Source organism: Anguilla rostrata, chromosome 3, assembly GCF_018555375.3.
Source record: "Anguilla rostrata isolate EN2019 chromosome 3, ASM1855537v3, whole genome shotgun sequence".
Taxonomy (NCBI): Eukaryota; Metazoa; Chordata; class Actinopteri; order Anguilliformes; family Anguillidae; genus Anguilla; species Anguilla rostrata.
In genome coordinates this window covers 72,752,066-72,763,220 of record NC_057935.1, presented here as the reverse complement: position 1 = coordinate 72,763,220, position 11,155 = coordinate 72,752,066, and the positions used below count along the sequence as shown (strand labels likewise).

General features: G+C 44.6%; 1 protein-coding gene across 2 annotated transcripts; it reads left to right on the top strand.

Moving 5' to 3' along the window:
- Nucleotides 1-206: 206 nt before the first annotated feature.
- Nucleotides 207-9,132, top strand: si:dkey-192g7.3 (ICOS ligand). Of its 2 annotated transcripts, none has more exons than XM_064329719.1 (6): nucleotides 207-1,026; nucleotides 2,485-2,551; nucleotides 4,522-4,816; nucleotides 5,331-5,615; nucleotides 5,989-6,119; nucleotides 6,703-9,132. In XM_064329719.1, the coding sequence occupies exons 1-6, from the start codon at nucleotides 1,013-1,015 to the stop codon at nucleotides 6,784-6,786; spliced, it is 876 nt and encodes a 291-aa protein (XP_064185789.1). In that variant the 5' UTR covers nucleotides 207-1,012; the 3' UTR covers nucleotides 6,787-9,132. The 2 variants fall into 2 exon arrangements, with proteins under 2 accessions (XP_064185789.1, XP_064185790.1); XM_064329720.1 differs by having other exon boundaries at nucleotides 214-1,026; nucleotides 5,331-5,606; nucleotides 5,986-6,119.
- The last annotated feature ends 2,023 nt before the right edge of the window (nucleotides 9,133-11,155 follow it).

Genomic DNA, 11,155 nt, shown 5'->3' with positions numbered 1-11,155 from the left:
GCGACACAAACGGAACCAGTGGAGACACGCTACGCGCCGCGTCGTGCTGCTTCGCCGTGCTGCTTGCGACGCTACGCGACGCGTGCGGTGGGTGCCCGGCGTTACGCGACGCTTACGCGACGCGTGCGGTGGGTGCCCGGCGTAAGGGTAAGAGTGACCCCAACCGTGCCAAGCGCCGAGATGAAAGACAAGCAGAGCCCTGAGATAAGATATGCTTGATTTCGTTGCCATCACAACAACAAGCTTTCATTTAACCAAACAAACAAACATTTCCCTTTAACCCACTTAAAACTCTTGAAAGCCAGACAACCCTCCTCTTGACTGATTAACTAGCAGTTGTGTAAACACACCGTATATCGGTCTATTACCAGCCGATGGTTACGCAATATAAACGATGGCCGTACGTTTTCACTCAGTAAACTGTCAGAACATGTTAAACAACTTAGGGTTCGTCTTACCCGACCTTAACATTTTGTTAGGCGATTGAATTACCTCTCTAGACGCAATATTCATGGCAGCTACAATCGCTGCCTGCACAGTATTACGTAATTATTCTGCTCGTGCTGAATATCTCTTTGATGTAGTATATCTGTGATTTATGTCTCGCTCTATATCTAATGAATTAGACCGATGTGACGTTTTAAACAACCTTTGACTATTTAATACAGGGGTCCGCAGGCTCCGTTGGGTTTCGTGTTTACCTTGCACTTAATCTACTAGAGCAGCTGATCACACGATTAAGTAACCACCTGGTTACTGGGGTCTGAATTGGGTTTTGATTTAAGCTGAAAACAAAAACCAGCCTGTCTTGCGACTCTTCGGGACCGCCAGACTGAAGACCCCTAACTTAATAGAATAAGAGCGAACCTGTCTGATTACATCTGTATGAGGAAGCGCGCGATTGGTTGGCTGGTACCAGTGTGCGGTGGAGCCATGGTTCTCCCACACTGACAGCCCTTCCGCTCTCATTCTCACCTTATCCTGACTGACTGCTGGAGATCTTCGGCCAGACATGGAGACTCGCAGGTATGTCTGCGTCTTGGTTCATTTATTTCGTTGTTTCTGGTGTGTAGTAAATGGGTTTCATGGCGATGGATTATCCTTTAGCTCTGATTTAGGCGTGATGATACACGATGCTTTATTTCTTTTTTCGCGTTTAACATTTCTTGAACAACTATACGCAGTAAAATGTACAGTATTAATTTAACTTCATTCCCACTTTCCAGAGTTAAGAGTTAAATGAACGCTTGTAGAATTTAATTAACATTGGACATTTTACTGTGTATACTTGTGGGTTGCGGTGCATCTGCTTTTTACGCATCATTTTCAGCTTTCTGCCGTTATTATTCCAGTGTGTAACCCGCATAGTAATGTTCAGAACGCGGAATGGAATTTCCATCTGTAAAGCCGGCTTAACTGCGTGATTTCAAACGACATAAAAGGAAAACCTGTTATGGCGACCTCAGTGCGTGCGTCGCGCGAAACATCGGATGAAGTGGGTAGCTTATGCATATCTGCTCCTGCCTCGTGCACGAGCTGAAGCCCCCCGCTCGGGCTGTCAGGTCGCGCTGTCGGCTTGCTTTCACCAGTCATTGTTAATGCTATCTCGTGTAGCCTACGCCCAGAACACTACACCTACCTGCCCATTTGCTCAGGTTTCAGTAAAAAAAAAGGACTATTGTAAAAAAAAAAAAAAAAAAGACTGATCTCTCCGGAGCACTCCTGCTCTGGTCTGTACCGTATGCCCTCTACATCAAAGTGCCTCCATGCAGGTGACCAGCTCCCACCTTACAGCTATTACTTCTGCGCAAATTTCCCACCGTGTTTAACATTTAGCGCAAAAAAAACACCACTAACTAAATTTACAAAAGCAAGTTAGACATGCAAAAGGTTCCATTTGTGTCCAGTTTTATAGTGGTGTTTATAAGTGTTTAATTAAATAACAAGATCACATTTAATACCAAAAAAAAAAAAAACATTGTGTGAAAACCTTATGGTAACAGTAAATTAGATTTTTAGTAGTTGTACATGCACAGAAATAGAAATGCATTTACCAAAGTAATTAAATAACTGTTTAGTACAGTAAATTAAACAAATGAATATTGCAAGCCCATTACTCTGATTGGTCTTTATATTTCAGGTACACTTGACCACAAATGTTCTGATCCAGGCTTTTCTTTTAGACAGACACCAAACTTTTAGCTCATTTGTTGAGGTGTTAGTTGACAGAAAACCACAATTATTTGTTGCTCAATTAAAATGGGGTGTGTCTGGGTTCACATAATGCTTCATTGCTCCAGGGCTGACATGCATTCATCAAAATCTAAAGCTGCTCATAAAACTGAAAGTTTAAAACAACAATGAATGAAACAAATTATGAAGTGTCACTCCTACTGTTTCAGCGGTGCATATGCAAAAAAAAATAAAATAAAGAGATGTAATGATGAAATACATGAGTGAAATTCCCTGTGTTGTTCTTCACAGGGTAATCGGCATCATGTGGGTGGTCTGGACTGTTCTGGCTTCTCTTCTCCTACCTGGTGAGTTTGTCCTTACTTGACAGAAGTCTCTATCACCTGTCATGGAGAGAATGGTTTGTTTTTCTGTGAACGCTGCTCCATGACTACTGTGGTTTTGTCTTAAGGCTGAGGGAAAGGTTCTCACTAAGCTTTAGCATAAGATTGCAGAATAAACTGAGTTGAGGGTGGGGTGGCAGGGGGTGATTGTAATGTGTGTGCTGTTTACATTTTTAGACCTGTACTAGATGGCTGATGGTGATAGCATTTGACACTTATTTTTATTTTACTTTTAAATCAATGAGGCCTATGTAGAAGACAATATCTGTAGTATTACTAGTTTCAGTAGTCCTTGTAGTTTCAGTAGTTTCTGTGGTCTCAGTAGTCTCAGTAGTTTCAGTAGTCTCTGTAGTATGTGTTAAACATAGAGTTGTGGAGCAGCTCACCAGGTCATGCAGTAGAAGCAGAGACTCTCGGGCTGTTCAGAGAGTGTGATAATGTGGGTACTTGTGTACATGAGAGTGTGCATTCCTGAGAGTGTGTGTGAGATTGTGTGTGCATGTGCACATTTGTGAGAAAGTGTGTGAGATTGTGTGTGCATGTGCACATTTGTGAGAAAGTGTGTGAGACTGTGTGTGCATGTGCACATCTGTGATAGTGTGTGTGTGAGACTGTGTGTGCATGTGCACATCTGTGATAGTGTGCGTGTGAGACTGTGTGTGCATGTGCACATCTGTGAGAGTGTGTGTGTGAGACTGTGTGTGCATGTGCACATCTGAGAGTGTGTGTGTGAGACTGTGTGTGCATGCTGAAGTGTGTGCATGTGTGTGTGAGACTGTGTGTGCATGCTGAAGTGTGTGCATGTGTGTGTGAGACTGTGTGTGCATGCTGAAGTGTGTGCATGTGTGTGTGTGAGACTGTGTGTGCATGTGTGTGTGTGAGACTGTGTGTGCATGTGCACATCTGTGATAGTGTGTGTGTGAGACTGTGTGTGCATGTGCACATCTGTGATAGTGTGTGTGTGAGACTGTGTGCATGCTGAAGTGTGTGCATGTGTGTGTGTGAGACTGTGTGTGCATGCTGAAGTGTGTGCATGTGTGTGTGTGAGACTGTGTGTGCATGCTGAAGTGTGTGCATGTGTGTGTGTGAGACTGTGTGCATGCTGAAGTGTGTGCATGTGTGTGTGTGAGACTGTGTGCATGCTGAAGTGTGTGCGTGTGTGTGTGTGAGACTGTGTGCATGCTGAAGTGTGTGCATGTGTGTGTGTCAGAGAGATTCAGCAGAAGTGAAACCTGAGTGTTAGTCTTCAGTGTTTCGCTTCCCCAAACTTAAAGCGCACAGGCAGAATGAAACTGGGTCTCGTTCCATTCATGATAAACTCTGTCTGACCAGGCCTTGTTCCGGCTCTCCATGCAAGCTCCACTGTGTCCAATCAGGAAAGCTGACTCTTACACATCAGTCTCATATTGACTCATAATAGCTTTTCATAGATATTGCTGATTGTACACTGGCCAACAATGTTATCTTGACCTCTAGACCTTTGTACTTGAGGCTTTATGTCAATAGAACTATTCTTTATAAAGAGCAAGCTGTGTTACTGACATTTATTAAATTTACATGTTGTGCAACATATGACATAGGTATTATTCATTGCTTTCTCAATGATGGGGTTCCCATTTAAGCGAGACATTTCTTTTTCAATTGAGTCTCTTTTGAGTGGAAAAAATACACAGCACATGTCTTAATAGGCTTAAGGACAAGAAAGAGAGAAAAAAACAGCTTCATCTGTTTCAGCAAGTCTTAAGCCCCTTTCTGTGTGTGTGTGTGTGTGTGTGTGTGTTTGTATCCAGAACCTAACTTTGTTGTGTGTGTGATTGTTTTGTTGCTGTCTGTATGAAGGTCCTAACTCCTCTCTCTCTCTCCCTCTGTCTCTCCCTCTCCCTTTCTCTCCCCCCCCTCCCCTCTCCCCTCCCTCTCCTCTCCTCTCTCCTCTGCTCACACACACACCACCGTCCGTGCTCTTGTGGGCGAGGATGTGCTCCTGCCCTGTGTTTGCCCTCCCAGTCACAAGCACTACCTGGTCTGGCAGATCGGCCAGCACACCACCGTGGACTATGCCATCGCCGGGGAGGACCGGGCCATCAGAGCCCTGCAGTACCAGAACCGCACTCGCCTTTTTCACCCTGCGGATAACGGAAACTGCTCGCTGCTGCTCCACCGCGCGCGCCTCGCTGATGCGAAAACGTACTCCTGTCACTACGATCACATCGTTAATGTCACGGTGACTCTGGAAGTGGCGGGTGAGAACCGGACGTTTCGTATCCATGTAAAAGTTGTGTAAGTCGCTCTGGATAAGAGCGTCTGCTAAATGCCTGTAATGTAATGTAATGTAATGTAATGTATCCAGTCAGTGCTGCGGCTTATGCCGCACCTTAGCAACAGTTGCTATGATCCAGACCGTTGAAATACCTGTACGTGTGTACTAACCAAGTCTGATATGTGATATGCAAAATTTACAATAGCATTAGCCTGTCTCTGTGTCTCAGCGCCTGGACATGAGCATTAGCCTTTCTCTGTGTCTCAGCGCACTATAGCCTGGACATTAGCATTAGCCTGTCTCTGTGTCTCAGCGCACTATAGCCTGGACATTAGCATTAGCCTGTCTCTGTGTCTCAGCGCACCACAGCCTGGACATTAGCATTAGCCTTTCTCTGTGTCTCAGCGCACTACAGCCTGGACATTAGCATTAGTCTTTCTCTGTGTCTCAGCGCACCACAGCCTGGACATTACCATTAGCCTTTCTCTGTGTCTCAGTGAACTACAGCCTGCAGTGCTCTAATGACAGCAGTGGAGAGCAGTACCGGTGCTCGGCCAGTGGGGGATTCCCCAAGGGGAGGATCTACTGGCTGCAGGACGGTCAAGCTGTGGAGAAGCTGCAGGGCCCCCTGAGCGAGCTGCACAGCCAGGACCACCTCACAGGGCTCTATAACATTACCAGCACCCTGAGGACCGGCCCCAAAACCGCTACACTGCAGTGTGTGGTGGAGAACCCCTCACTGCAGCGCAACATTACTGCCGACTGCAGAGGGGGTGAGTACAGTGAGTATAGTGAGTATAGCCACCTGCACACACAGTGAGTATAGCCATGTGTAGTATGTGTGTGTCGGTTTTCTGTGATAGAGACAGTGTGTGTGCTTGCATGTGTGCAGTAGCATGTGTGCTGTATAGAGATGTGACGGTGACGGATAAAGTGTGTGTGTGTATGTGTGCAGTGGTGTGTGTGCTGTATAGAGACGTGACAGATAGAGACGGTGTGTGTGTGTGTGTGTCTGTGTGTCTTGTATAGAGCTGTGACAGAGACGGAGTGTGTGCGTGTTTTCTGTGAAAGAGACGGTGTCTGTGTGTGTGTGTGTATGTGTGTGTGTGCTGTATAGAGCTATGACAGAGACAGTGTGTGTGTGTGTTTCAGAAGGGCACAAGGAGTTGCAGGTCAGTGTGGAGCTGAAGGCCTCTCTGGCCGTGGGCTCTGCGCTCTTCCTCCTCCTGGCCACCGTGTGTCTCACTATCCTGCTCAGGGTCTGGAAACCGTGTCCCAGCACCAAGGTGAGCAGCGTCCCCGTCAACACAGTGCTCCGAGCCGCTTCATCTCTGAACACAGCTTCTCCTTTTCAACACTGCTCCCTCTTCATTAAATACTGATGCCTTACCAAGGACACTCCGTAATAAAAAGATGACCTCTTATTAACGTGTTTTTAAAAAGTAGCTCTCTTTTTAAGTCCTGCTTCCTTCATAAAATAATGACTCTTTCTATTAAATACGGTCTCTTTTTTAAAAGCTGCTCTCTGTTACAGACGACTCTTTTTAAATGGCTGCACTCTTATGACACACTGCTCTTTTGTGAAGCCGTTACGGTATAATGCCCTATTGTACGTAGGGCATCATAAAGAGAAGCGTCTATATTTAGCGAAGTTTCACTTCATTATTCACCTTGTTATTAAGTTGTGAGTGGTTTGTGTCTAGTGAAGGAGGGGAAACGTGTCCTCATGCGCGCGTTAGCGCCCGGGCTGTGTGTCTCCCTGCGATGCGATTGGCTTACTGGGGCTGGAAGGGGCGTGTTTTGATTGACAGGCCGTTGCTATGACGCCGTGTATGACACTGACTGGGACACTGTCTGCGGGAAACGCAGGCTCCCGTCCCGTACGAAGCGGCGCCCTTGGCTGAGGTGCAGTGCGCGGGGGACCCGTCGCCAAAAGCATCGCCGGCGTGCTGATGTCCGGACGCCCCGTTTCCATGGCAACGGCGTGAGGTCACAGCGAGAGGGGGCGGGACATCGGTCGAGCGGAAGTGGGCGGAGCCGACCGTCACCGGTGATGGTGACAGAGTGCCGGAGCCAATCTGCGCTGGCGCAGGAAGGCCGGCCTGTGTGCGCAAGCGTACGGATTAACAATACAGAAAATGGAGTACCTCCCCCTGGGATCTGCGCTGTGTCACTAGTGTTCAATGTCTCGCGTCTACGGTGTGAAACTGTTTGAGCTAAATGTGCGGCTGAATGACCCGCTGAAGGCAGACTGCATGTATTTCACATCCAGTGGAATTCACGCTGTGGCTCTGCAGAGGGAAACGTCACCATCTGAAGAACTCGCGTCGCAACGTATAAAATATGTGAGTCGTTTGAAAACCTACTGCCTGGAAAGAAACAGATTGCGGTTTGGGATCAACAGGCAGGAAGAGAAACATGTTTACGTCAGATTCTTACATTTCTGTCAGCTTCTTGTTGAGTTGCGTGTATATATATGCACCAAAAACCTCGCTTTGGCATGTCCTCTTAACCCAGTCTTTCAGCGAGATAACAGTATTTTAAGCTTTCTACTGTAATTATTTTAAAGGTGTGGTAGTTCTTATTTTTCACTCCTTGCCATTGATGAATGACACTTACAGCGCTGGCAGGCAGTGATTTGCTAAAAGTCGCTGTTAAAATTGGCCTTTTTGATTGGCTGACCCAGCTGAGTGTGCATGAACCACAGAACAATAGGAGGTTTGCAAAGGGAAGTTGAAATAGCGGTAACAAAATCCGTCCAGAAAGGAATGTACACGGAACTTGTTTAAGTTGTGACAAGCCTGTAATCAGAAACTAGCTTCTGACTTCTACCAGAACATTCAAACATTCAAAAACACGATTGGCAGCCAGTTTTCAGAAGTTCAGCAAAGCTTCTGAGAAGGATAAATCACATTCTCTAGTTTTTTTTTATTTTTATCACCTTCACCGCCCTCTGATATTCACCATTGTAAATCTAGCTGGTCAAAAAAAAAAAGAGAGTTTCCAAAATTCCCTTCATCACACTCAAAATGGTACAGTAACCCTGAGATAATATTAAACTCCAGAAAATGAACTTTTGCTCTGAGATTTATTTTTTATAATTTTGTTATGTTTTGAGAATATGTAATAACTACTGTGGAGTTTTATACTGCATTAAGCCCCAAGGTGCTTTTGTTCTTTATGTAAATGTTTGGTTCTGTGCCTCACAACTTTATACTTTCACACTGTGTGTCAAAAAATGTGGTGTTGTAAATAAATTGCCAATAATTTTCAAATGTGAACATTTTAAATCTTTAATAAAATATAAGTTGTACAATTAGTTGCCAGAGCTGGTCTCACATAAATCAGAAAATGAACCCAGGGTATTACTATATTGCAACTGTATATTACAAATTTCATATTTTTGTAGCTAAACTGTCTCTTATGTCTTTATATTTGTCATTAATCATGACTTCCATTAATTGCTGTCATATTCATTAGCATTACCATGCGACGCCGCAGGAACTTTTTCACTTGCCAGCCATACAATTGATGCACATCCAGATACCATATCTAGCATTGTTGTCTTTCTATGTCATTTTGGTAAAAAAAAATTTTTTTGCACTGGTACTGGACACAGCCAAACAAAGGATTGTCCAGAAAGTTCTGATAAATTTCAAATTACATTTTAACGCCCCCGAAGTCCCATACACCCATTCACAATTCTTAAAGTCACAAGAAAGCATATATATTGGCAACACAAAAAGTTTTTCCATACCACTGTTGCTTTAGGCTTGCTCCTGTGGAGGTTTAGGTCAGGATTGTATTGTGACAATCACTATATAATCAAATTTTGATTGATTGACCGATTGATTGATTGATACTGGTGCTACAGCTCAGAGCACTGGCAGTATGTCAGTTTCCTTTCTCTACAGATCAACACAATTCCTCTGGCTGTATATTGTTGTATTTGGAAAGGATCAAAAACTTTATGGAACACTTAAGATTGTGGAAGGGAACTGTCATAAGCCTTCACTCTGTGCTGGTTTGGGATTCCTATTGACTGCTCTGCTGACAGAAGTATCTTTTGCCATCCAAAATTTTTTAAACTGTTTTGAAAATGTAAAAACATCAATTGAATCTTCCCTCAGTCTATTTTTGCTCAGCCTGAATTAAGTATTATTTTTTATTTTAAGTCTAGTATTGCATTGAATTACTTATGAACTGAGGTGTATGTGTATATATGATTGGGCTTTTTAATACTTTTTTTGTCCTTGCAACCTATGCTGATATTGCAATAAAGTTTTCATAATTTTTGTATGCCTGTAGGTAATCACATGATTACATCACCTACACAACCATACCAAATTCAGACCAAATGCTGACGATGGGAAACACAAAGTGTGTCATTAAGAAAGGACACATTTTCTTGGCATTAAGTGACTCAAGTTAATCAGGTACTTAATAATGCTATGTGATCATCTTCCGTGTTACAGCATCTCTGTCCTACAGAGAAGGATGTCGTATAGAAAAAGCAGTCCCCGAAGTTTAGCAGCATGACACTGATGTTATCCAAATGTTATGTCCTTCTCGTCTCCAGAATCCATTTACTGGACATTCTGGGGCAAGGCCTGAGACCTAATTTTCCTATTTCCATCAGCCAATTGCGATTTAATTGACTCTCTTGCAGAAACGTGAGGATAATATTCTTCCTGCAGAATTCCAGGTACTGAGACCATGACATCACTAATACAGCCTGCATGCCGACACAGGCTAGTCCAACATCCTTATTAAGTGAACTTACATTGATGTTCCAGTTTTTGTCCCTCTCTTCCCGTTTGCTGACCTGTGTTATGGGAATAGTAAATCTGCCTGCTCCTCTCTCCTCTCATGCTACAGAACCGTACCCGCCAGAGCTCATCTGTTTTAACCCGTCTCTCATTTCACAACACACCGTGTCACGTGGCCTCTCGCTGGCATGCGAGCCCTGTGGGAAAGGAGCCATTGTCCTGCTTTGGCTCAGTGAATTACCTTTTCTTTCTGTAATGTAAAAGGCCTGAAGTGTGTCACAGTCCTGACTGCACACTTTGTGCAAATACCCACACCCCTGCATGGTCACCAAGCGCTCGCAATGCCAGCAACCAGACATGAGAGAGAATATGGAGAAACTGGTACTTTACCGAGTACACTATATTTCCAAAAGTATGTGGACACCTGAACATCACATCCCATTCCAAAACCATGGGCATTTATATGGATTTGGTTTAACTCCATTGTTGGCTTTCCCGATCCTACCTAACCAAACAGAAAAAAAATTCTAACTCAATAAACTAGTCTTCAGTGGTTTTCTGCGCTCGGGGCGACTTTGAACGCTAAACTCGTGAGCACTATCAGCAGACCAATTGACTAGTCGACCTCAGTGACCCGAAGCGTACCCCCACTCATATTAACCACCAAAAACAAAAAAGGAAAAACAATAAAGTGACCAGTCCCTTGGACCCGCCCGGCGGCTAAGCTAACCGGGCTAAGAACAGAAAGTTTAAAACTCCAAAGGGTAAAATCCCGGACGAGCCCCCATTTATGTTACGGTTGTTCTCAAGCCCCCGCAAACATAACGAAGCCGAAACCAAAGTTTCCCAAAAATAACCAATAACTTTATTTAACTACACATAAGTGACACCAAAATAGCTGCAAAACATGATAAAATCAAGACCCTGTAGTGAGCACTGGGGGGAGAGAGGCAGAATCCCCTGTGGCAACACGCCCACGTTCTCAGACTCACCTGACAAGTGACGTGTCAGCCAGGAGGTAGAGATAAGCCGGGGGTTTAGCGAGGGAGTTCAGAGCTTCCTGACGTGGCAGTCTGATTGTATGTTTTCCAGAGCGATCTGCTCGAATAAAGTTGTTTTTGCATACTTGAAAACCAAGCCAGTCGTTTTTCTCTGCAAACTCCACATTGGTGACCCTGACGATTCTTCGGACGATTCCGAAGTTGTTGTGGTCGAGAGGTGAGGAGAAACCCGGCCCCCCCCCCATCTTTGAGAAGCCGACTCCAAGCTTCTTAAAACGGCACCGCCACAGGCGCTCTCAATTACCTGTAACGAGACACACGCATGTGTCCAAACGGCCAGCGCCCCCACCTGAGGCGGAGGGACGTAACAGGGAACTTGAAACAGTCAAGTTCTTCCCCAACAAACTCAGCAAACCATTTACATATGGACCTCGTGTAGGAACATTTTGAGACTCCCCATGATTGAGATGACGTCACATGTTAAAGTTAGGGTATTCCCATCGATGTTGATCAAACTGTTTCCTCCAAACTCTCGATGCTGCATGATAAAAA

Coding starts and splice junctions, on each gene's coding strand:
- si:dkey-192g7.3 (XM_064329719.1), top strand. Junction 4,817..5,330: donor GGTGACTCTGGAAGTGGCGG/GTGAGAACCGGA, acceptor TCTGTGTCTCAG/TGAACTACAGCCTGCAGTGC. Junction 5,616..5,988: donor CTGCAGAGGGGGTGAGTACA/GTGAGTATAGTG, acceptor GTGTTTCAGAAG/GGCACAAGGAGTTGCAGGTC.